At 42.3% G+C, this 22,622-nt stretch overlaps 1 protein-coding gene across 1 annotated transcript in view; it reads left to right on the top strand.

Annotated features, from left to right (window-relative positions):
• GLT8D2 (glycosyltransferase 8 domain containing 2) overlaps positions 1 to 21,228 on the top strand; it is a 36,560-nt gene extending 15,332 nt beyond the window's left edge. Inside the window, exons 4-10 of the mRNA XM_032836496.1 lie at positions 6,972 to 7,143; positions 12,401 to 12,518; positions 13,658 to 13,742; positions 14,345 to 14,457; positions 16,480 to 16,646; positions 17,466 to 17,578; positions 20,897 to 21,228. Of these exons, the coding sequence (XP_032692387.1) occupies positions 6,972 to 7,143; positions 12,401 to 12,518; positions 13,658 to 13,742; positions 14,345 to 14,457; positions 16,480 to 16,646; positions 17,466 to 17,578; positions 20,897 to 21,069 (941 nt within the window). The 3' untranslated portion in view covers positions 21,070 to 21,228. The remainder of the gene's footprint in view (positions 1 to 6,971; positions 7,144 to 12,400; positions 12,519 to 13,657; positions 13,743 to 14,344; positions 14,458 to 16,479; positions 16,647 to 17,465; positions 17,579 to 20,896) is intronic.
• Positions 21,229 to 22,622: the final 1,394 nt, after the last annotated feature.

The raw sequence follows: 22,622 nt of genomic DNA, 5'->3' as shown, positions 1-22,622 counted from the left end.
TTTAAAAAAGGAACAAAGCAGATAAACAAGCATGTAATTTGTCAAGATGGGATACCTAGGACTGAGGTTTAAATGTGTTCCTTTGATTCCTTTCAGTAGCTGGGTTTAGAGACAAGCCACAATCTGGTCGGATCTCAAGGACCTGCTTGTAGAATAGCCATCCAAGGCCAAGTATTCAGTGATGTTCTAGAACGATCAATGCTACTCAAACGTGAGCACATATAAGAATCACAATAAGGGTTTGTTAAAAGACAGTACTTGGACCCACCCTGAGAGATTTTGAATTAGTAGGTTTGGAGTAAGGCCTGAGAATTTGCATTTCTAATACACTCCCAGTGACACTTGGTTTTTGGACTACACTTTGGGTAGCTTGTTTTACATCTGTCCATTGAGTCTTCAATAATTTTGATTATGAAAATTGCCTTCTCTCTCTTCTCCCCACTGGCTCATTCTCATCAGCACCCCAATATCCTCAGAATTTTCAATTTAAAAAAGATCCTGTATTGACCCTATATCCTCTTCCAGCTGTGCCAAGAAGCCCGTTTCCCTCCTAAGGGGTGAATTGCTTGAAATGGCACTTTCACAACCTCTGAACACACAAAGTCAACCCACACAAAACTTCAGAAGCACTGATAGCATGTATGTTATGTTATGTTATATTATTTATAAAGATTTTATTTTTAAATAATCTTTACACCCACTGTGGAGCTCAAACTCACAACCCTGAGATCAAGAGTCTTACAATCCTGCAAATAAGCCAGCCAGATGTCCTTATTTTTAGATAATTTAATTTTTATATCAATCAAACAAATACATTTATGGAAAATGCGGAAGACAAAAATATTGCCGGTTTCTGTATCAACCAAAACCAAATACAATTAATATTTTACATGATGAATTACATTCATCTCACACTTTTTTCTTAAGCCAGCTTAGGCACTGGACATACAATGAAAAAAACAATGTGTTCTCATAAAGTTGACTTATCTTAATATAAATAATGCATTAAAAAAAGTTAAGGGGTACCTGGGTGGCTCAGTCAGTTAAGCATATGACTTCAGCTCAGAGCATGATCTCAGGGTCCTGGGATGGAGCCCCACATAGGACTCCCTGCTCAGCGGGGAGTCTGCTTCTTCCTCTCCCTCTGCCCCTTTCCCTTGCTCATGCTCTCTCTCATGCTCTCTCTTTCTCACAAACAAACAAAAACTAAACAGTTTAAAACATGTGTAATCTTGGGGTGCCTGGGTGGCTCATTTAGTTAGGCAGTTGCCTTTGGCTCAGGTCATGATTCCAGAGTCCTGGATTTGAGTCCCGCATCAGGCTCCCAGCTCTGCGGGGAGTCTGCTTCTCTCTTTGACCTTCGCCTCTCTCATGTTCTCTCTTACTTGCTCTCTCGCTCTCAAATAAATATATAAAATCTTTAAAAAATATGTAATCTGGTCTAAATGAACACGAGGAACATCTGGAAAGAGACTGATTCCACATAAAGACATGTATACAAGTGTTTCTAGGGAGTTATCCTTCGTAGCTGCAAACTGGAAACAATCCACGTGTGACTCAACTAGCAATTAGATAAAATGTAGTATATTGACACAATGAAGTCCTTTTCAACAATAAAAAGGAACACAGTAATATGTGCTCCCCTGTGGATAAATCTCGCAGAGATGGTGCTACATGAAAGAAGTCAGACCTGAAAGCCCACATATTATACAATTCCATGTATAGAAGTTTCTAGAAAAGGTAAATATACAGAGAAAAGACAGCCATGGTTGCCTGGGGCTGGAAGTGGAAGTGGATTGACTGCAACCCAGTTTAAGGGAACTTTTCAGGGAGGTGGAAATGTTCTAATCGGGACTGTGGTGTCTATGTTTGTGCAACTCTATCAATTTACTAAAAGTCACGGAACTGTATGCCTACAGTAGGAAATTTGAAGAAAATTCCAAAATGTCCACATTTTAAGAAATCTGTGTTAGTCAGCCTGGGCTGCCTTAACAAAATACCACAGACTAGGTGGCCTAAACAAAAACAATTTATTTTCTCACAGCTCTTGAGGCTGAAATTCCAAGACCCAGATGCTGGCAGTGTTGGCTTCTCCTGAGACTTCTCTTCTAGGCTCACAGTTCTCCCCGTGCCCTCACATGACCTTTTCTGAGTGTTTATATCTCTGGTGTCCCTGCCTCTTTCTTATAAGGACACCCGTCATACTGGATTAAGGCCCCCCCTAATGGCCTCATTTTTCATTTAACTGCACTTTAAAAGATCTGTCTTCAAATGTAGTCACATTCTGAGTTACTAGGGGTTAAGGCTTCAATATATGAATTTATGCAATTCAGCCCATAATGATAAATTATGCCTCAGTTGAGAAAGGAAGCCATACAAGGTCAAAGTTGTCGAACTTCAAGTTCTTTCCTCCTCACCCTTCACTCTCTGCCCACAAACCAACACATTTGGCCCGTTGAATCCCACCGCAAGCTCCTTTCTCCACAGAGAGGAATGAGTAGCTTTTGTAACAGCTGTTAAAACAACAAAGTGTTTGGAGCACATGAATGGGTCCAGTGTCACATTTTTATCCCATGCAGTGTTAAACAAAAAAGAATCAGTGTTATGGACTACCATTCAAAAGAATATAGTGTTGACATGGAAAGATGTCTGTACTCTGTTAAGTAGAAAAAGCCAAGTTGCAGAAAACCGTGAAAAGGATGATTTCATTTTGGTTTTAAAATAATACATGTAAGTGGTCTATTTCCTTTTGGAATGACGTGAAGAAGGATTTGAGAGGCACACACTATACTCGTAGCAGAGATCAATCTTTGGAATGGGAGAGGAGAGGTCTGAAGAAAATCATCATGGTTTACTGGAATTGGGGGCTGGAATTTTTTTTTTTTTAAGATTTTTTATTTACTTATGTGAGAAAGAGAGACAGAGAGGGAGAGAGAGAGAGAACATGAGTGGGGTGAGGGGCAAGGGGAGAAGCAGACTCCCTGCTGAACCGGGAGCCCCATGCAGGGCTCAGTCCTGGGATTCCAAGATCATGACCTGAGCTGAAGGCAGATTCCTTTTTTTTTTTTTTTTAGATTTATTTATTTATTTGACAGAGATCACAAGTAGGCAGAGAGGCAGGCAGAGAGAGAGGAAGCGAAGCAGGCTCCCTGCTGAGCAGAGAGCCCAATGTGGGCTCGATCCCAGGACCCTGGGATCATGACCTGAGCCTAAGGCAGAGGCTTTAACCCACTGAGCCACCCAGGCGCCCCCTGAAGACAGATTCTTAACTGACTGAGCCACCCAGGTGCCCCTGGAATTTTTTTCAGGAAGTGCATATTAGTATTTTTAATAGGCTTTATATATTGGCAGTTAAGCATCAGCCTTCAGCTTAGGTCATGATCCCAGAGTCCCAGGATCGAGTCCCGCATTGGACTCCCTACTCAGTGGGGAGTCTGTTTCTCCTTCTCCTTCTGCTGCTCTCCCTGTTGTGCTCTCTCTTTCTCAAATAAATAAATAAATAAATTTAAAAAATCATTTTTAAAATAGACTTTATTTTTTAAAAAAAGAGCAGTTTTATGTTCACAGGAAAATTAAGTGGAAGGTACAGGGATGTCCCATATAACTCCTGCCCCTACACACACAGACACACACAGACACACACACACACACAGACACACACACACACACAGCTTCCCCCATTATTAATATCCCCTGCCAGATGGTACATTAGTGACGACTGACGAACCTTCACAGGCATGTAATTAACACCGACTGTCCACAGTTTATACCATTAAGGTTCACTCCTGGTGTGGTATATGGGCTGTGAGAAATGTGTAATGACTTTCCTCTACCATTCTATAATACAGACTCAGTAAAACTCCTCTGTGCTCCACCTACTCCATATTAACTTTTCTATTTTCAAAGACAATAATTCAAAGAACTAGTGTTATGAGATAATGTCTAGAAGCCCTGTCAGGTCACATGCGGAAGAAAAGCATGGCACCATTTTGTGTCTTCTCCTGATAATGACATTTGATGTAATCTTCTAATAATTTAGCTAGTGATTCACACCTGGCCCATCTGAGGTGAGGCAAGTTTACATGCTTGGCTAAAAAGACCCTAATTTGAAATGGGATTCAGAGACTTGGCGTTGGGAGAGCAGACATTTCACTTTTTCTAGAAATGGGTGTGATCTGATAATAGTCTGTGAGAGCAGACTAGTCCAACGTAATACATTTCTAGTCCACATCGCCATTGGTACGGTGTTTTCTAGAGATTTTATGGGCACCAAGCAGCTAAATCTTTTGGTGGACTGATTTAGGTACCCCCCGGGCACAACAGATCCAAATACAGTAGATGGTTCCCCAAGAAGCCGTAATGATGAAACATGAGTGAAGAATTTACCGTTGATAAATCTTCCCCCTCTTTCTCTAGTGAGCCTTCATCCATATTCTGTCCAGGGAAGACTTCTTGGCAGAGAGCAGTGTTTTTGGCTTAGGTTAGCTTCCAGCTCCTCTGATTGGCAGAGGCTCCTGAGAAGTGTGGCAATGTGACATGTCTGCAGCAGGGCTGTAAACTTGGTGTTTGACCTCTTGGGGTGGCCCTTTTTCCTGGGGACACCTTCTTCCTCCCTTATTCTGTTACCTAATTCAACCTGGCTCTGCCCCAGCTTTCCAGCCCTTCTCTCTCTCTTTGCGCCTAGAAGTAGTCCAGGAATCATTCCTCCAAAGCCTTGCTCTGTAAGAGCTGCCCATCAATGCAGTGAAACCCAGCAAACTTTTATTAAGTGCTTCCTAGGTGCCAGACTCCGCAGGGATAATATAATGAGCTCACAGTCTAGCAGGGGAGACAGACACATGAATAGATGTTTTGTGTGCAGTGGGGTGAGTGCTCAAAGAGAGGATTTAATAAATTCAGCCATCCATTCATGATCCCTCCAAAACGGATTGAGAATCTACCATGTTCCAGGCACTGTGCTAGCTGCAAGCGAACAGAGATGAGCAAGATACCGTTCCAGCCCTCACGGAGCTCCCGGTGTAATGGGAAAGGAAAGACATGCAACCAAAAACATTGCAATGCAGCTACTAAGTCCAGCCACAAACAAAGCCAAAGTGAGCACAGACAGGGGGTGAGCTAATTTGTTTAAGGAGCTGTTAAGGCTTCTCAGAGGGTCTGATCTGGACTGATGGTGTCAGAGCTCGCCATGCAGCAAAGGATGAAAGGAGAGTTCCAGGCATCAGGAACAGTGTGTGCAAAGGCACTGCGGAAAAGGACAACCTGCCTGGTGCAGTATTCCAGGGACCACAGGGAGTTTGGTTTTGCTGGAATAGTCCAAGCTAGGGAAGTGAGCAGGGGCTGGATCACAAGGCACCCTGTGCGCCAGGCAAAGGAAAGGTGGCTTTACCTTATGGATACCACTGGAGGCTGGGAAGCAGGGAACAAACAGTTGGATTTGCGTGGGGGGCAGTTCACTTCACGGCCAGCAGGTGGACTTGCCACATGATTGGGAAACCTCACCAAGGTGACAGTTGAGCCTAAAAGGAATAATCCCTTAAGAAATATTTTTGTTGTTGTTTATGAAAGTAACCATGGTTACTTTAGAGAATTTGGAAAACATGAGAGATGCAAATAAGGAAATTGAAATCACTCATCATTCCATAAACAGATGTAGATCCATTTGAAAATATATATGTCTGTGTATATCATATCGGGATCATACACTAGAGGAGATTCCTGTGGTAATTTTGTGCACCGAATACTAGAGAGAGTTTTGTATTCTTTTCCCTCTTAACATTGTATTATGAGCATTCTCTCACATCAGTAAAGATACTGTGAAAACAGACTTATTCTCATGGTGGACACGTCCGATGTAGTAGCCTGCTTGTGGAAGAGATGTGGGAAGGGAATGGGCAGACTCTTCAATGTTCCTTAAGTTATACAAAGCACAGGTCCTGGTAGTTAGTTTACTATATATTTGTTGGATTAAACACCAGCTAGACTACCCTGCTTCTGAGTGGTATTTTGCAAAAAGTATCTGTGAACAGAGAGCGAACTTTAAGTAAAACCCAGAAGGGCACCGGATAATGGATACTCTACATAAGGATAATGATTATCCTTCATCCTAGAAAATTGTATTGTGGTGCCAAAATGTGATGTTACAACACCATTGTTTTATATCACAGCCACAGCTCAAAAGAACAATCAATTGTTCATCTTGTCCATTAGTCATGCTCTTTCATTTACCACCTTTCTCTTGCCATCAACTTGTGAGACACTTGACTAGAGGGTGGATAAGGGAAGGAAGATCACAAGCAGTAGATTTTATAGCAGCACAGGCAGGGTAAATACTCCAGTTTAGGGAAGAGGTGAGGAGCTGAGGAACTGTTGAGTCAAAGGAGGCTTTCATTTCTTCATGTGTTTTTCAGCTGTGTGTCTGTGTTAGGCTATCTGATTGGCTTCTGTCAGAGAGCTCCAAAATAATAGTGCCTGAAGCAAAACAGAAGTTTATTTGCTCTCAGGTGAAAGTGTGATGTGTCTGTTCCATAGTGACCCCGATCAAGATTCCTTCTCTCTTAGGGTTTTGGTGTCCTCCATAGGTAGCTTCCATCTGGTGGTCCAAGATGGCTGCCCGAAGTCCTGTCATCGTATCCCCATTCCAGACAATGGGAAGGGGAAAGGGAAGAGAGGAGGCCAGCACATTTCTTTCAAAGGCAAACCCAGTAGTCACCCACACACCTGCACTAACCTGCCGTTGGTCTGAACTTGATCACACAGACTTGCAAGGGAATCTGAGAAACAGATCCTTTGTGGTTGGCAATGTGCCAGGTAAAATTCTGTCGTTCTAAGAGAAGAGGAGACTGGGTGTTGGAGAACAGTTGGCAGTCTCTTCCACACTATGCTGTCTTCCGCCAGGAGTGTGGAACACAATTTAAACTGGCCCTACTTTGAAATTCCTTCATGTTCTAAGGCACTGATTTTGATGTGTCCAGATGATGACTCTGAGCCTCCTGAGGAAATGGAGGAGGAGATTCCTGTGGTGATTTGTGCCGCGGCAGGGAGAATGGGTGCCACCATGGCTGCCATCAACAGCATCTACAGCAACACAGACGCCAACATTCTCTTCTATGTTGTTGGACTCCGGAACACACTATCTCGAATCCGGTAATTTGTGCCCTATAGACTTTGGAGTTTTCTACTTTTTCATCTTTTTTATCTTTCCTTAAATGGATTTCCTTGTGTTTTGGGTTTGATAAATGTCATTTGAATTCATTTGAGATTAACTTGGTGACCTGATGAATGTATTGCCTCGCTAGGGAAGTTACAGCAAAGCCTCATTAATCTGGTAGGGCAATGCATCATTCTGCGGAAGTGAATTGTCTAATGAACTAAAGAATTGCATTCCTTAAGCAGGTTATGTGGAAGTCTTTCTTTCTCAAATGGTGTCTCTTTTCTCTGCTTTCTTAGCCTGGGAGGATATTAATATAATATCATTTCACTATGACCCGGATCATCACTAATTATAATTTTTGAACTGCTAAGCAATCTGTTTCCTATCATACAACACACTAAAAAAACAAGTTGGAAATGGATTTAGAAGAAATAAACAGAAAATCAAATTTTAAAGTATTCTAAAAAATGCAGGCTTTGCTATGGAAAATGACTCTGTAAGCCCAAAAATCATAAGAACAAAATGGACAAATTTTACTGCTTAATATTTTAAAACATTATTAATTTATTGATTTGCTTTTTATTTTTAAAGAACCCAGGTGTTGGAATTAGTGACAAGAACTTTATTTATGTATTTATTTGCCCATTTTAAAGATTTCACTTGTTTGAGAGAGAGAGCATCAGCCAGGGAAGTGGCAGAGAGAGGGGGAGAAACAGACTCCCCACTGAGCAGGGAGCCCAACCTGGGCCTCAATCCCAGGACGCTGGGATCATGATCTGAGCTGAGGGCAGACACTTAAATGACTGAGCCACCCAGATACCTCTAAAAACTTTTAAAAGATGAAAAACACTGTAAGTGAAATTAGTTATACAATAAACTAGGCCAAATATTTTCAGCATGTATTATAGATGAGGGATTAATCTCCAAAGTATAAAAGGAATTCTTACAAAAAATTTTTTAAACATACAAGCATCTAGTCGAAAAATGAGCATAGAATACCAACAAACAATTTACAGAAGAAAAAACCCAAGTGGTCAACAAACATGAAAAGGTATTCTGTATTACAGGGAAATGCAAATTAAAATGACAATGACATAATTTTTCACACATCAAGATGGTTTAAATTAAATAGGACAAAGTCCAGTGCAAGAAAATGCACATGCCTATCCCTTAGTTAAACAATGTACACTTAGTAAAATTGGTAACGTATTTTGAGAGGGCAACATGGCAACGTCTAATAAAATTTTATATGCATTGAGCTGCTGTAGCCACTGTGGAAGACAGTATGGAGTTTCCTCAAAGTTAAAAGTAGAACTACCCTGCAATCCAGTAACTGCACTCCTGGGTATCACCTGTGAAATACAAAAATGCTAATTCAAAGTGACACATGCAGTCCTCCTTTTATAGCAGCAAATCAAGGCAGCCGCCCAAGTGTCCATGGACAGATGAATGGATAAAGAAGAAGGGATGTGTGCATTCAGTGGAGTATTATACAGCCAGAAAAAAAGAATTAAATCTTGCTATTTGCAATGATGTGGATGGAGCTAGATTGTATTATGCTAAGTGAAATAAGTCAAAGAAAGACAAATAACATATAGCTTCACTCATATGTGGAATGTAAGAAAAAAAATGAGCGAAGGAAAAAAGAAAGAGAGAGAGACAAACTGAGAAACAGACTCTTAGCTATAGAGAACAAACTGCTGGTTCCCAGAGGGGAGGTGGGTCGGGGGAATGGGCAAAACAGAAGATGGGGATTCAGGAGTGCACTTGTGATAAGCACCAGGTGTTGTATGGAAGTGTTGAATCACTAGAGTGTACACCAGAAACTAATATTACACTTTAGGGTAACTAACTGGAATTTAAATTTTATAAAAAAATGTTATATGCATGTATAGTTTGACTCACCATACCATCTCCACTGCTCGGAATCTGGTACAGAAATTCTAATATTATCAAAATATAGGTGCAACAGTGTTAATTTCAGCATTATATGAAATATCAAAAAAAATTGCTAAGTGCTTAAATGTCCATCAATAGAAGAATATTGAAACAAACTATGGAGTATGACTGAGCTATTAGAAGAGAAAGAAGGCAATGTGGGTATACTGCCAAAGATCTATTGGCCAGTAGGAGACACACGTTGCAGTATATCTCATATGCTATGACCGTTCTACGAATGTCTTATCTATTCAGGCTGCTGGGACAGAATGTCCCAGACTGGGTGGTTTACAAAAATAGAAATGTATTTCTCACAGTTCTGGAGGCTGTGGAGCCCAAGATCTAGGCCCCTGCCAATTCCACGTCTGGTAAGGGCCTGCTTCCTGGTTCAGAGAGGGTTGCATTTTTGCAGCATTTTGCATTTGTCCTCCTGTGGAGGAAGGGTTAAGGGAGTTCTCCTGGGTCTCTGTTGTAAGGGCGCTAATTCCACTCATGAGGGCCCCACCCTTCACGACCTAAACACCTTCTGAAGACCAAACCTCCAAATGCCATCACGCTGAGGATTAGGTTTCAACATATGAATGGGGGAGGGCACAAAAACATTTAGTTTATAGCTTTAAAAATAAAAAACCAGGGGTACCTGGCTGGCTTAGTAGAGCATGAGACTTTTTTTTTTTTTTAAGATAGTATTTATTTATTTGACAGAAATCACAAGTAGGCAGAGAGGCAGGCAGAGAGAGAGGAAGGGAAGCAGGCTCCCTGCCGAGCAGAGAGCCCGATGCGGGGCTCGATCCCAGGATCCTGTGTTCATGACCTGAGCTGAAGGCAGAGGCTTTAACCCACTGAGCCACCCAGGCGCCCCTAGCATGTGACTTTTAATATAAGGGTTGTGAGTTTGAGCCTCACACTGGGTGTAGAGATTACTTAAAAATAAAATCTTAAAAAAGGGGGTTGGCACCTGGGTGGCTCATTCAGTTAAGCATCTGCCTTGGGCTCAAGTCATGATCCCAGGGTTCTGGGATCAGATGCCCCATGCTGGGCTCTCCGCTCAGTGAGGAGAGCTTCTCCTTCTCCCTCTGCCTGTCACTCCCCTGCTTATGCTTTCTTTCTCTCTTTCTGCCAAATAAATAAATAAAAATTTTTAAAAAATTCTTAAAAAGAAACCCAACCCAAGCTATAAATGTGTACGTGTACATATATGTGTTTCTGTAAAAAAAAAAAAAAAAAAAAAGGCCCCAAAGATCTCCATCTGTTAATAATGGCTATCTCTGGGGAGGATGGAGGGACTGGGGAGATCAGTAATGAAGGGAAGTTCAAGGTATTTCAAGTGTTATTTCTATTATTTGGAAAGAGAATAAGGGCACCTGGTGACTCAGTTGGTTAAGATCTGCTTTCAGCTCAGGTCATGATCCCAGCCCCACTGTGGGCTCCTTGCTGCCTCTCCCTTTCTCTCAGTCCATCCCCCGATTCCTGCTCTCTCACTTATTCTGTCCCTCAAGTACATAAAATATCAAAAAAAAAAAAAAAGGAAAAAAGAAAGCATTTATTTTTCTTAAGTTTATTTATCTTAGTAACCTCTACACTGAATGTGGGGCTTGAACTCATGACCCCAAGATCAAGATCTTCCAACTGAGTTAGCCAGGCTCCCTGGAAATGTATTTATGTATGATTTTTACAATTAGATTTTTAAGTCCTAGCATGAATAGGAGGTACTGAGATATGGAAAACACTCGCTCCTAATCTAAATGGTCCTCGACTCCTGTGGGTTTTGAGGGTTTATGTATACATTCTAGATTTTCTGTCTCATATCGCACTTTTCTTATAATCTATTGTTGCATATTGTTCCCTTAGCCTGCTGTTAACAGCCGTGTAATTCTCAGTGGGTATGAAAACCAGATAACCAAACCCCAAAGCGTAGCATGTGTAATATGTTCGGAGCAAGGGTTTGTACTCGAACAAAAGGCATGAACTCCAGGACTCTGAGCAGGCACTGTCTCCCACCTCTTGTTGTGTAGCTCACTACCCCTGTTTTAAAGAATTAAAAACAAAAAACCCTCTTTTCATTGAAGTAAAACACAAAAACAGAATATTGCACAAATCCTGTGTGCAGCTTAGTGAGTCATCACAAAGTAAACATAGCCCCCGTAACAACCACCACCCCAACGTGGTGTGGTCAGTCTTTTTAACTTTGCCATTCCGACAGGTGTCCGGGCTATCTCATTGTGGTTTACCTTGAAATCCCTTTATATCTAGTGAGTCTGAGCACTATTTTTCCCACATTTCTTGGCCACTTAGAAGTTGCTTGAGTACTTGCCAGTGTTTCAGTTGGATCGTCTATCTTGTTGACATGACTTCTCCTCACCTCCAGTTTTATTGAGATATAATTGACATATGGGGCTCTTGGGTGGCTCCGTGGGTTAAAGCCTCTGCCTTTGGCTCAGGTCATGATCCCAGGGTCCTGGGATCGAGCCCCGCATCAGGCTCTCTGCTCAACAGGGAGCCTGCTTCCCTTCCTCTCTCTCTCTCTCTCTCTGCCTGCCTCTCTGCCTACTTGTGATCTTGGTCTGCCAAATAAATAAAATCTTAAAAAAAAAAGATACATAATTGACATAAAACATTGTGTAAATGACTGGTTTTATGGTTCAAATTTTGCAGATCTAAATGCTATTCAGAAGATCAACTCTTTTGTCGATATTTGAGCAAAAACAAACACTACCATGTGTGACTTGAGTCATTGACAATTGTATTTTGAGAGAATTTCTACCAAGAATTGTATTATGAATTGGATAAAAGATAGTCACACATTGTGTGAGACTGAGCGAACATGAGGGGAGAGGATGGGGACAGGGAGGGGAGGGTGGGAGGCGAGGACAGGTGGCGAACAGTGAGAGGCAGAGACAAAGAGACAAGGATAACTTCAAATCATCCTTGGAGTCCAAACAGCAGAGTGAGAATGACTTCCATCGAGTAGAAGATTCTGAATGTCCTGCTTCATAACTTGATAAATCTGTTAGCCCATGGCAGGAACATTTTTGTTCTTCCAGTTTCCTGTGGAGATTATGTGGATCTGGGGAGATATTTGATTATTACTATTTTGCTTCATTTCCTTTGCAGAGTTATGCGAATTAAAGTAAAAAAGAGGAAAGATCTGAAGCCGGGCCAGACTGAGGGGAAAAAAAAAATCAGAAGGATTTATAGATAAACTCTACTAAAGTTATACACATTTTATTCTTAACCTTCTAAGGAGGCAACAGATTGACTCTAAAGCAACTAGAGCTTTCTTTCTTTCTTTTTTTTTTATCCTCTCTTTAGAAAATGGATCGAACATTCTAAACTAAGAGAAATAAACTTTAAAATCGTGGAATTCAACCCTATAGTCCTCAAAGGGAAGATTAGACCAGACTCATCAAGGCCTGAATTGCTCCAGCCTGTAAGTAGGAAACACGCATGTGCTGGGGACAGTCTTTGGTGAGACTCTTGCTCAGTGTGGAGCACCAGCCACTGGGATGTGGATGGAATATTTTTGAAGCAGTGTTAGATCTCCACCAAGCTCTGGTTACTTAAAATTTATAAGCTACCTGCTCCAGAAGAATTTAAGATGGTTTACATAAATATAATGAAACTATTCAAGAAGAAATGAAGTGTAAGAAAATGTAGGATGCATTTATGTATGTGAATATGCTTGTAGGGGTGGGGGTGGGGGTTGGGGCCAAACAGTGAGGCCAGGAAAAAATATTCCCAACCCACAGGCTGTTGTGTACGGCAACTGGACATTAAATTCAGCCCAGGGTATCCCAGTGGCTAAGGAAAAACAGTAGCGTGATAGATTATATACCTCATAGGTTCAACTAAGATATTTTCAGGAGATACCCACTGTTTTCCCTGGCATTGGGAATCTTAAGGTATTTTACTGCAAGAGTTCTTACCAAAGGGACTCTTTCTTGCATAAAGAGTAGTATTGATGGCAGATTCACAGAAAATGCAGCCACTTTCTACACGTAATTGTTACTGAAATCCATCCTCAAAAAGGTAGTGAATTCTAAGCCCTTTGATGACATGCTCTTTCCCCAATCCCTTATATTTATTATTGCAGTGTGAGCTGAGATGGGATTTTTGGATTAAATGGTGCAGCTAATAAAACTACACGAGTCCCACCCAAGCTCATGCTTGTCTGACTTTTTTTCTGGTCCACGGAGCTAAGAGGTTGAACTTGTGGCCGGGACGTGTCTGTGCCCGTGCCCATGCATGCGTGTGTGCATGTGCATGAGGCTGATTTAGTTGACAGCAGTCCAATTACGAGTGTAGAGGACAACAGGCAATTTGTGGCCTGAAAGACAGACCAGGAAGGAAGCCTCTGACTGCCGCTGTAGCCAGTCACAGGGGGGAAGTGTCCCGTCACCGTCTCCACAGCTGAGGGCTCGGATCTAGGAGGGCGCTGATCTGCCGGCTCAGGTTGTGGCCCCGGGACCCCATCCCTGGCCACTGAGGCATCTCTGCATCCTGTTGGATTTTGCTCTGCACCTGGAGTTGAGCTGAGGCCCACCATCACTTCTGTTGTTGTTTTGACAGCTGAACTTTGTTCGATTTTATCTCCCCCTGCTTATCCATCAACATGAGAAAGTCATCTATTTGGACGACGACGTCATTGTACAAGGTATACTGCCGACTGCCAAGAACAAACAGGAGCGGCTGATAAGTAGAATGAGTGACTTGCCCCCTTCATTTTCCAAACAGCGAGGTGCTCAGTGATTCTGACGTGTGTACTCAAGTGGGGAGAATCGAGGGTTAGAGGTTTGGGAATAGTTTGAAGACAGGTGTGGATATTCACTTCCCTGGAGTATCCAGCCGACCTGGGAGCTACTCTGTCCAAGTCAGCTATAAATAACCCAGCCTTCCCTTTCTTTGCATCCCTAAAATGTAGGGTAATAAAGTCTCCCTGATGACACTCTGGGGAGTGAGCTCCGTCTGGGTGTTTCAGTGTTGCTGTCTCCCATGTGCAAATACGATGAGCGCAGGTGTGGAAGCCACATGGCAACCGAAGTGAAGAAGTTGGCCCAGTGCGGGTCCGAGCTTACCATCCAATGGCTTTCTGAACCGAGACAAGCCGGGTGATCAAGTCGATCTTCAGGCCGCTTGAAATTGGGATCCCATACTTTTCCTCCACAGCAAAATCGGGGCCTGCCTGATGTTCTAAGGCTCTATCTAGCTCTAAAACAAATGCTATAATATTTTAACTCTTGGTGTTTCTAAATTCAGGTGATATCCAAGAACTCTATGACACCACCTTGGCCCTGGGCCACGCGGCAGCTTTCTCGGGGGACTGCGATTTGCCTTCCGCTCAGGACATGAACAGATTTGTGGGGCTGCAGGTGGGCTCGCTGCTCGGAGGTCCTGTCTTCACCCTGCTGCTCTCCTCCCTTCCCTTCCCACAGTTCATCATAATCTAACCTGGGAGAACCCTTCCCAGGAGGGGCCTGGGCTGCCCGGTCCACCCTAGCTCCCTGCATACCGAGGCTGGGGCAGGACGACCCTGCAAGTCCCGCTCTCTTAGTCTGAAACACGGCAAGAACAGTACCTGTCTTGTTCTGTTTTTGTGAGCCACAATGGGATACCATGACGCACAAGTTCTAGGCTGTAGTAATGCTCCAGAAGGGACCCTGGTTCTGTAGGTGGCCGGAACCACACTCTCTGCCCAAGATGGGGGGTTTCCTCTAAGAGGCTCCCTGCACTTTGGGTTCTAGTTTCAGAGTAGTGATCACCACTTTTCCCCCCACTTGCAATAGAGGAAAAATACTGATTTTCCTCAAGGTGAAAGAGCTCCTTACTCTGGAAGAAATGAGGAAAGATGAACCTATATGGAATCCTAAAGCCAAAAGGACGGCTTTTGGTGCTGTTCAGAATCACATGCTGTTCTCCAAAAAAACGTTCCAGGAAGTCATTTTTATGTGTGACAATAGAGATGTGACACACTTTGAGGCCTAGGCTTTCAGGCCACCTCTGATATGGTCGAAACCTCGGATCCATCACTTAGCTTGAAACCCTGGGCCAGTTACTTACCAATCGTCTTCTCCCTCCATTTTCCAACAGAGGTGGGAAGAGTACTTCCCTCGTGGAGCGATTGTGAGAATTAAATTAGTTAATACATGGAAAGGGATTGGATGCAATTAATGAGGTAGTGTGTGCAAAGTTCCCAGAAACTGCCTGACACCCAGAAAGTGCTCGAGTGTCTTCGTTAGTTCCGTTACTTTGAGCATCACACGGAGGAGGGTTAGGACAGCCCGTGCGCATGAAACAATTGTGTCTTGCCTTGTGGCACATCCATTCGGCAACTCCCTATGTGCCTGACAGTTTTAGGTACCAGTGATACAGCAAACAAATGAAAATTTCTGCCTTTGTGTAGCTTACATTTTAGTGGGAAGAGACAGTCAGTAAATGAAGTATTTAAGAGAGGACCAGGGTGCAGGTCGAGCTGTATTTTAAATTGGGTGATCACGGAAGGCTCCCCTGAGGTGGTGTCCCTGAGCCTGCACCTGAAAGTACTGAGGGAACCACCTCAGCAGATACTTAGAGGAAAAGCCTTCCAAGAAGAGGTGAGAGTATGTTCGAAGGTCCTGAGACAGAAGTGTATCTTTCTTCATTGAAGAGACAAGGAGATCAGTGTGGCAGAGGAAAGCGGGGCGAGAAGAGTCGTTAGAAAGGTAATGACAGTGGGGACAGATGGCACAGGGTGTGGCAGCCCATTTTAGGAACCCCGGCTTTTACTCTGAGATGGGAAGCCACCAGAGAGGCTTTGAGCAGATGAGGGATATAGAGACAGAGTGGAGTTGAAACTTGCAGAAACCCTGAGTGGTAATGACAGCCCAGACCAGGGAAGGTAGCTGTGCTGGCGGTGTGGTTTGGAAGACGAGACCAACAGGGCTTGCTGACAGATTTGGATGAAAAGTGAATGAGCAGGAGCCACGGAGATCCTAACGACCCTGGGTTTTTTGCCTAAGTACCTGGAAGAACAGAGCTGCCAGGAACCGAGTTGTGGCAGGTTATGAGGAAGCAGGTTTGGGACAGGACTGGGAGCCGTGTTTGGATGTACGGGGAGCTGCCGTGTTAAGCCCCCAGGGGACAGCGTTGGCAGATGTGGCAGGAGCTGGGAGTCCGGAGACAACAGGGCTGGCTCTGCAGACAGTATTTGGAGCCACGAGGCTGTCCCGGGAGTCAGTTCTAGAGACGGAAACAGGTGCTGGCAGTGAGGCTGGGGAAATGAGAAAACCAGCAGGGACACTAGGAAGTGGCCGGTGACCTAGCAGGAAACCCAGATACTGCACGGTGGTCTCAAGAAAATGATTACTTTCCAGAAACGAAAGATTTGGTCAAAAGCATATGCTGTCCCTTTATAGAATACATACATGGGCTACCTGGACTACAGGAAGAAGACGATAAAAGACCTTGGCATAAGCCCCAGCACTTGCTCGTTCAATCCGGGTGTGATTGTGGCCAACATGACGGAATGGAAGCACCAGCGCATCACCAAACAACTGGAGAAGTGGATGCAAAAAAATGTGGAGTATGTGTAGATCCGTCTGCCACCTTCCATGCTTGGCAACACAATGGTTCAGTTAGTTTTCTAGGCGTAACTCGGGTTAGAAATAGTTCACGGACATCTTAGATTTTCTTACAGAGGCACTGATGAGAAAGAATGGGGACGAGAGACAATCTAATCACAGATGGTATGTCAGCGGAAGCAGGATCCTGCAGAATCTTATTATGCAAACATTTTTCTAATGAATTAATAATGTAAAGTCTTCTTCCAGAAGCCTAGTGAACCTTCTCCACTGAAAATCATTTATTTCAGCTGAGGGTCTCCTTCTTATGTAGACTTGTTTTTAAGACTTATTTTATAAACTCAACTTTGTTTTTGAAGGTTGAATTTTTTAAAAATGTAGCATTTTTTATCGAAGTTTTAAAAGAGAAAAAAAAAACCCTCTAACAAAACCACTATTAAACATGTCATTGTATTTCCTGTCCATCTTTTTTATCTGGATATTTAAAAATATCATGATAACCTTGAATTTGTAAGTAGGTCTTCTATATAATTAGTAGGATTGGAATTGGATCTATATTTGCCATTAAAAAAGGCTGAAAATTAAAATGGCAAAACGCTATGCTGGGAGTGTAGATGAATTAGATGGGAATTCATGGTATTCTTACAATTTTGTGTAAGTCTGACAATTTTCAAAATAAAAAGTTGAGGGACAATGAAAGACTATAGTCTTTCTATTATATAGTGGGAGATGGTCTTGCATCTTTCAAAATTAGAAGATGCTACTTTACCTGAGTCTGTGCGCCTCGAGGCCAAATGTTGCTTTTCTATTCCATTTCTTAGGGAAAATCTCTACAGCAGCTCCCTGGGAGGTGGGGTGGCCACGTCCCCAATGCTGATTGTGTTTCATGGGAAATACTCTGCAATCAACCCCCTGTGGCATATAAGGCACCTGGGTGAGTATTTTAGGGAGACAACACAAATACGCATATTATAGACCCGTGAGCCCCAAGAGCAGGAGAGTGCGCTGTAACACCAGCTTCCTCAGGGCAGATCCTCCAGGTGATCTTGGAGGTGATCCATTATTTAACCTTCCGTTGCTCAGATTCTACAAATGCAGCTGATAGAAATGGCCTGAGAGGTATGCTTCTAGGAATTCATGGGAAGCAATTAGATTCACGCTTAGGAGAGAGTATGTGCTCAGTAAACATCACCTATTGTTAAAATAGAACTTTCGCTGTCAGAACTTTTTCACTTGCCTTTATTGCCCTCTTGCAGTAGCCTGCAGTGGGCAAAACCAAACAAATTAGCGTAATGGCTTATGATGTATTTAGACGGCTCACAGCTTCTCTTTTAAGAAGTTGTTTCCTGACTGTGTACCATGTGAGTCTTTTATTCATTCCTCACTGCGGGAGTGCAGGCTCTGTGATATGGACTGGAATCCCAACTTTGCTATTACCTATGTTGGGCAAATTATTCAATCTTCCTATGCCTTAGTTGTCCATTTGTAAACTGATTCTAATAGAACCTTATAAAGTTTTTATAAGGAATAAATCACCTAATACTTGTAAATTGCTTAGCACAGAGCCAGATGCAGAAGACAGTCACATTCATTCAAACACATGGCCACAATCCCTTAGCCAAAAGCACTGGGCCAGAACTGTTTAGAAATGGGAAAGATTTTGAATTTTATTTTATTTATTTTTTTTATAAAGATTTTATTTATTTATTTGACAGACAGAGATCACAAGTAGGCAGAGGAGCAGGCAGAGAGAGAGAGGAAGGGAAGCAGGTCCCCTGCTGAGCAGAGAGCCCGATGCGGGACTCGATCCCAGGACCCTGAGATCATGACGTGAGCCGAAGGCAGCGGCTTAACCCACTGAGCCACCCAGGCGCCCCAGATTTTGAATTTTAAAAAGGTAATGTGAGGGGCGCCTGGGTGGCTCAGTTGTTGTTAAGAGTCTGCCTTCAGCTCAGGTCATGGTCCTAGGATCCTGGGATCGAGGCTCACATTGGGCTCTCTGCTCAGTGGGAAGCCTGTTTCTCTCTCCCCCACTTCCCCTGCTTGTGTTCCCTTTCTGTCCCTCAAAAAAAAAGCACCGTGATGCATACATTTATGTCATGCAATACCCTGAGTGGGATCTAGGCTTTGCTACCAAAAAAGTTATTAAAAATCCTCGTTTTCAGACACTTGGGCATTATTTTAGAATTGGAGACAATGGCTTATGGATGTATATTTACTAAGTACCTTCTACACCGTCAAGGACTGAGCTAGGTTCTGGTGACAAAGGTGAATACTATTTCTAATTCTCAGAACCTGCAATGTGGTATGTCCTTTACTCTCCCTTTTTAAAAGGGACACATAATTGCCTGGGTGGCTCAGCTGGTTAAGTGGCTACCTTCAGTTTGGGTCATGATCTCAGGGTCCTGGGATGGAGGCCCACTTCACGCTCCCGGCTTGGCGGGGAACTTGCTTCTCCCTTTGCCCCGCCCCCTGCTTGTGCTCTCTCTCAAATGAAATCTTTAAAAAAAGAAAAAAAAAAAAAGGGACACATAAAACTATAGTAGCTGAGTTCCTGTTTCTTAATGATTCTGTATAGATTTGCTTCTGCCTCATTACGAGAATCTTCCTCAACTTTCCTGAGCGTCTGTATGCATACAGGAGCAACACAGGGAAGTTCAGGACATTAATGTTCCATCTGGTTTGATTTATAATAATGTTGGGTTCACTGTTAGGTCAAAAGTCAATGTTTCCCTGTAATGAATGTACAGAAAATCCCATCAAAGTTGTAGGTCTATAAAAAAGGTTGTGTAGGAATAGTTACGTGAAACTTAGATGAAAAGGTTAGAGCGTTCTATGAACTTGCAGAGTCTCAATCACATTTTATGAACTATCCAATTGGTAAGTAGGAAAGGGCAGAATCTTCCTAAGGGGAAAGGAATAATTTTTCTTTGTGGAACAGAGACTACATCTGTCCTGAAGGTTTGGGAATCAGGGAAGTCTGCAAAGTAAATCAACCCAGAAATCATTTGAAAAATGATTCTGGTTTAGGGTGTTTTGGAAGCAGAAAGCAATGTAACACTACTGGGTATTCAGTTTGGGTCTAAGCAGGTAGGCTTAAGATTTTAAAAATGTAGGACCTATATTTAATTAAAGGCAAACTGCAAGCCCACAGGGAGTCCTCAGACCATGGAGAGGACAGATGATGTCCCGCTGAGTGGAGACTCTAGGGTGCTTCTTCCCAGATGAGCATTTCCTTTGTACAGTCTTTGGAAGTTGATAATTATTCCAGTTATGGTCCCATAACCTGAAGCACCCCCCTCCTCTTCTGTGACTGCCTTCACAGCTGGGTTATGAATAGTAGGAGATGGGCTTTTGTTTTTTCTTTCTTGCATCATGTGTTAAGAGAGACTAACACACAACTCCAGCTACTCACCCTCTCTTAAGGGATTTTCAGTTTTAAAAAAATGTCAAATTCTCTTTCATAGAAAGGAAATTTAACACCATAGAGAATACTAAAAAAAAAAAAAATAATAGATTACATTCATAACGCACTTCTGGAAGAGATATGCTAAAAACATGCTGAGCAATGGCAGTATTAGGGTAAACGCACCATCTCTAAGTGATTCCTTATGAGAGGAATAACATTCCAACGGGGAGAGCTTTGTGTTGGAAAGTGCGTCTTACTCTTCGCATTCCATCTGGTAAAAGCAAGATCATTACAGGAAGACGTTGCCGTTCTGAGGGAAAATGTGGAGAAAGGAGAACGCCTGTAAACTCTTGGCGGGAGGGAAACTGACACAAGTTCTTCTGGGGACAGTCCGGCAATCTCTTATCAAAAATGTAAGACACGCACCCTTCCGTCTAGCGATTCCATCTACAAGAATTTACCCAACGGATCTGTAGACATGTGCCAAATGTGCACACTGTTCGGTGTTCGCTCATGTCAGTGAAGGGACAGAGACAACCTGGAGAGTCTTAATAAGGAACTCAGTAAGTAAACAATTATAAACTAATAATTCTCTATCCATTCTACATGTGCTATACTACACACACACACACACACGCACACACACACATATACAGGTTAGAATGTTACTGGAAGGATTTCAGGAGAAACTCTTAACAGTGGTTATTTTGGAGATTTAGGGTGGTCAATTCTTACATACTTTTTGATTTGCTTAGTTTCTTAAATAATGGACTTGTATTCAATTTTCAATATAAAAATTCTACTTTCTAACAAGCCTCTTATTTTCTTCTAAACACCATGAAGGCTGGAATCCAGATACCAGATATTCCGAGCACTTTCTGCAGGAAGCAAAATTACTCCACTGGAATGGAAGACACAAACCTTGGGACTTCCCTAGTGTTCACAACGACTTATGGGAGAGCTGGTTTGTTCCTGACCCTGCAGGGATATTTAAACTCAATCACCGCAACAGCTGATATAATCTGACATTTTAAGTATTTCCTACATAAAAATGTTGAGTTGTGCATTTGTAGCCCTATTTCATTGTTCACGAACAGCACCTATGACGTAAACCTCAAAGACTACTGTGTGCAAACAGTAACCTGGTCGTGCAGGCACAGACTCCTCAAGGACAGGGGCAGTTACGGAAATTGGGATGATGTCCGTGAGCTGGCCTGCTGGAAGGAAATGAACCCGTCTCGGTTTCAGCAACTTGCTTACACGCTAAACGACAACTTGTATTCACAATTTTTAAAAATTTCTAAATGTGTTTTTTCACATGTAGGTATTATTTTTTTTTAAACAGGTTGCCAGTCTTGTGTTTTGTAAAACAATATATTACATTTAAAACATGAATGTCTGAGAACATAAAATATTTGCAGATTTTCAGTATATATGTTATTCTCTAAGTTAAACATAACACTGGGTAGACCAACATCACGTGTAAAGGGGGAAAGAATACCAGTCACTCCTACTGCAGAAAAACCTGCAACTTAGGATAATCATTCTTAATATTTTTATTGTAAAAACCATCAGACTTCCAAATGAATTTAAAAACTTTTTCAATATTTTTTAATGAAAAAGTCTTATATAGTCATGTATAGGATATATCAACATTCACTAGTCATCTTCCATTCCGTAGGTAATGGAAAACACCATTATTGTATGCTTGAAAAATCCTCAATCCAATTCTCTAATGAGTGTCCATCATAATTTAAAGGGTATTTTCTCCACTCAAATTAAAACAAAACAAAACAAAACTATTGTAAGGCTACAATCATTATATACCAAAGCAATTCCTACTTACATGCTTTACATAGTCCCATGAAAAAATAATTCAATTGTTCCTAATCCCTGATGCAAGGCACTTCAAGCGCCTGCATAAAACATCCATGTAAACGGCAGTGCAGTACATGAGTGAGAGAACATGGGCTGAGTAACTTTGACACAGCTTGACCTAGACTAAGGGAAATAGAAAATCCATCACAGCCACAGCTAAAAGGCATGTTAAGATTCACAAGACTTTGTTTCTCTTATTATACAGAGAACAGGCCATATAATCTCTTAGAAAAAAAAGAACACCTCATAAATATTTTCGTATTGAAAAACAGCATGCTCCCTGGGTATGTGCGACATCAGGACATTCAGAAGTGACCATGAGTAACTGCAAATGGCATTTCTGAACACCCAGCTTTACTATCCACCAGGCCTACTAGTGTGGACTCTTCATAGCACCATGGAAAAGGCATTAGAAAATCACAAAGGTATGTTACTTCAAACTAACCCTGCCAAGAGGCCCACTTAGTTCACAGCAACAGACAATGATGTGGAGATTTTCTTAAATTATTGATTAGATATACCCAGCATGAAAAAATTCTGTTATCTTAATACAACTCACGTACATAAAGCACCAATTTAAATAAGATAATCAAATACCTCCAGAAGGCTGTTGCTCAGCCTAAGAGCTCATTTCTCACCACTTTCCACGTTATACCCTTAAATCCAAGGAGGATAGAAGTAGAATGGCGAC

Source organism: Lontra canadensis, unplaced genomic scaffold (genome assembly GCF_010015895.1).
Source record: "Lontra canadensis isolate GAN:19392208 unplaced genomic scaffold, GSC_riverotter_1.0 scaffold93, whole genome shotgun sequence".
NCBI lineage: Eukaryota > Metazoa > Chordata > Mammalia > Carnivora > Mustelidae > Lontra > Lontra canadensis.
This window is presented reverse-complemented; position numbering and strand designations above follow the sequence as displayed.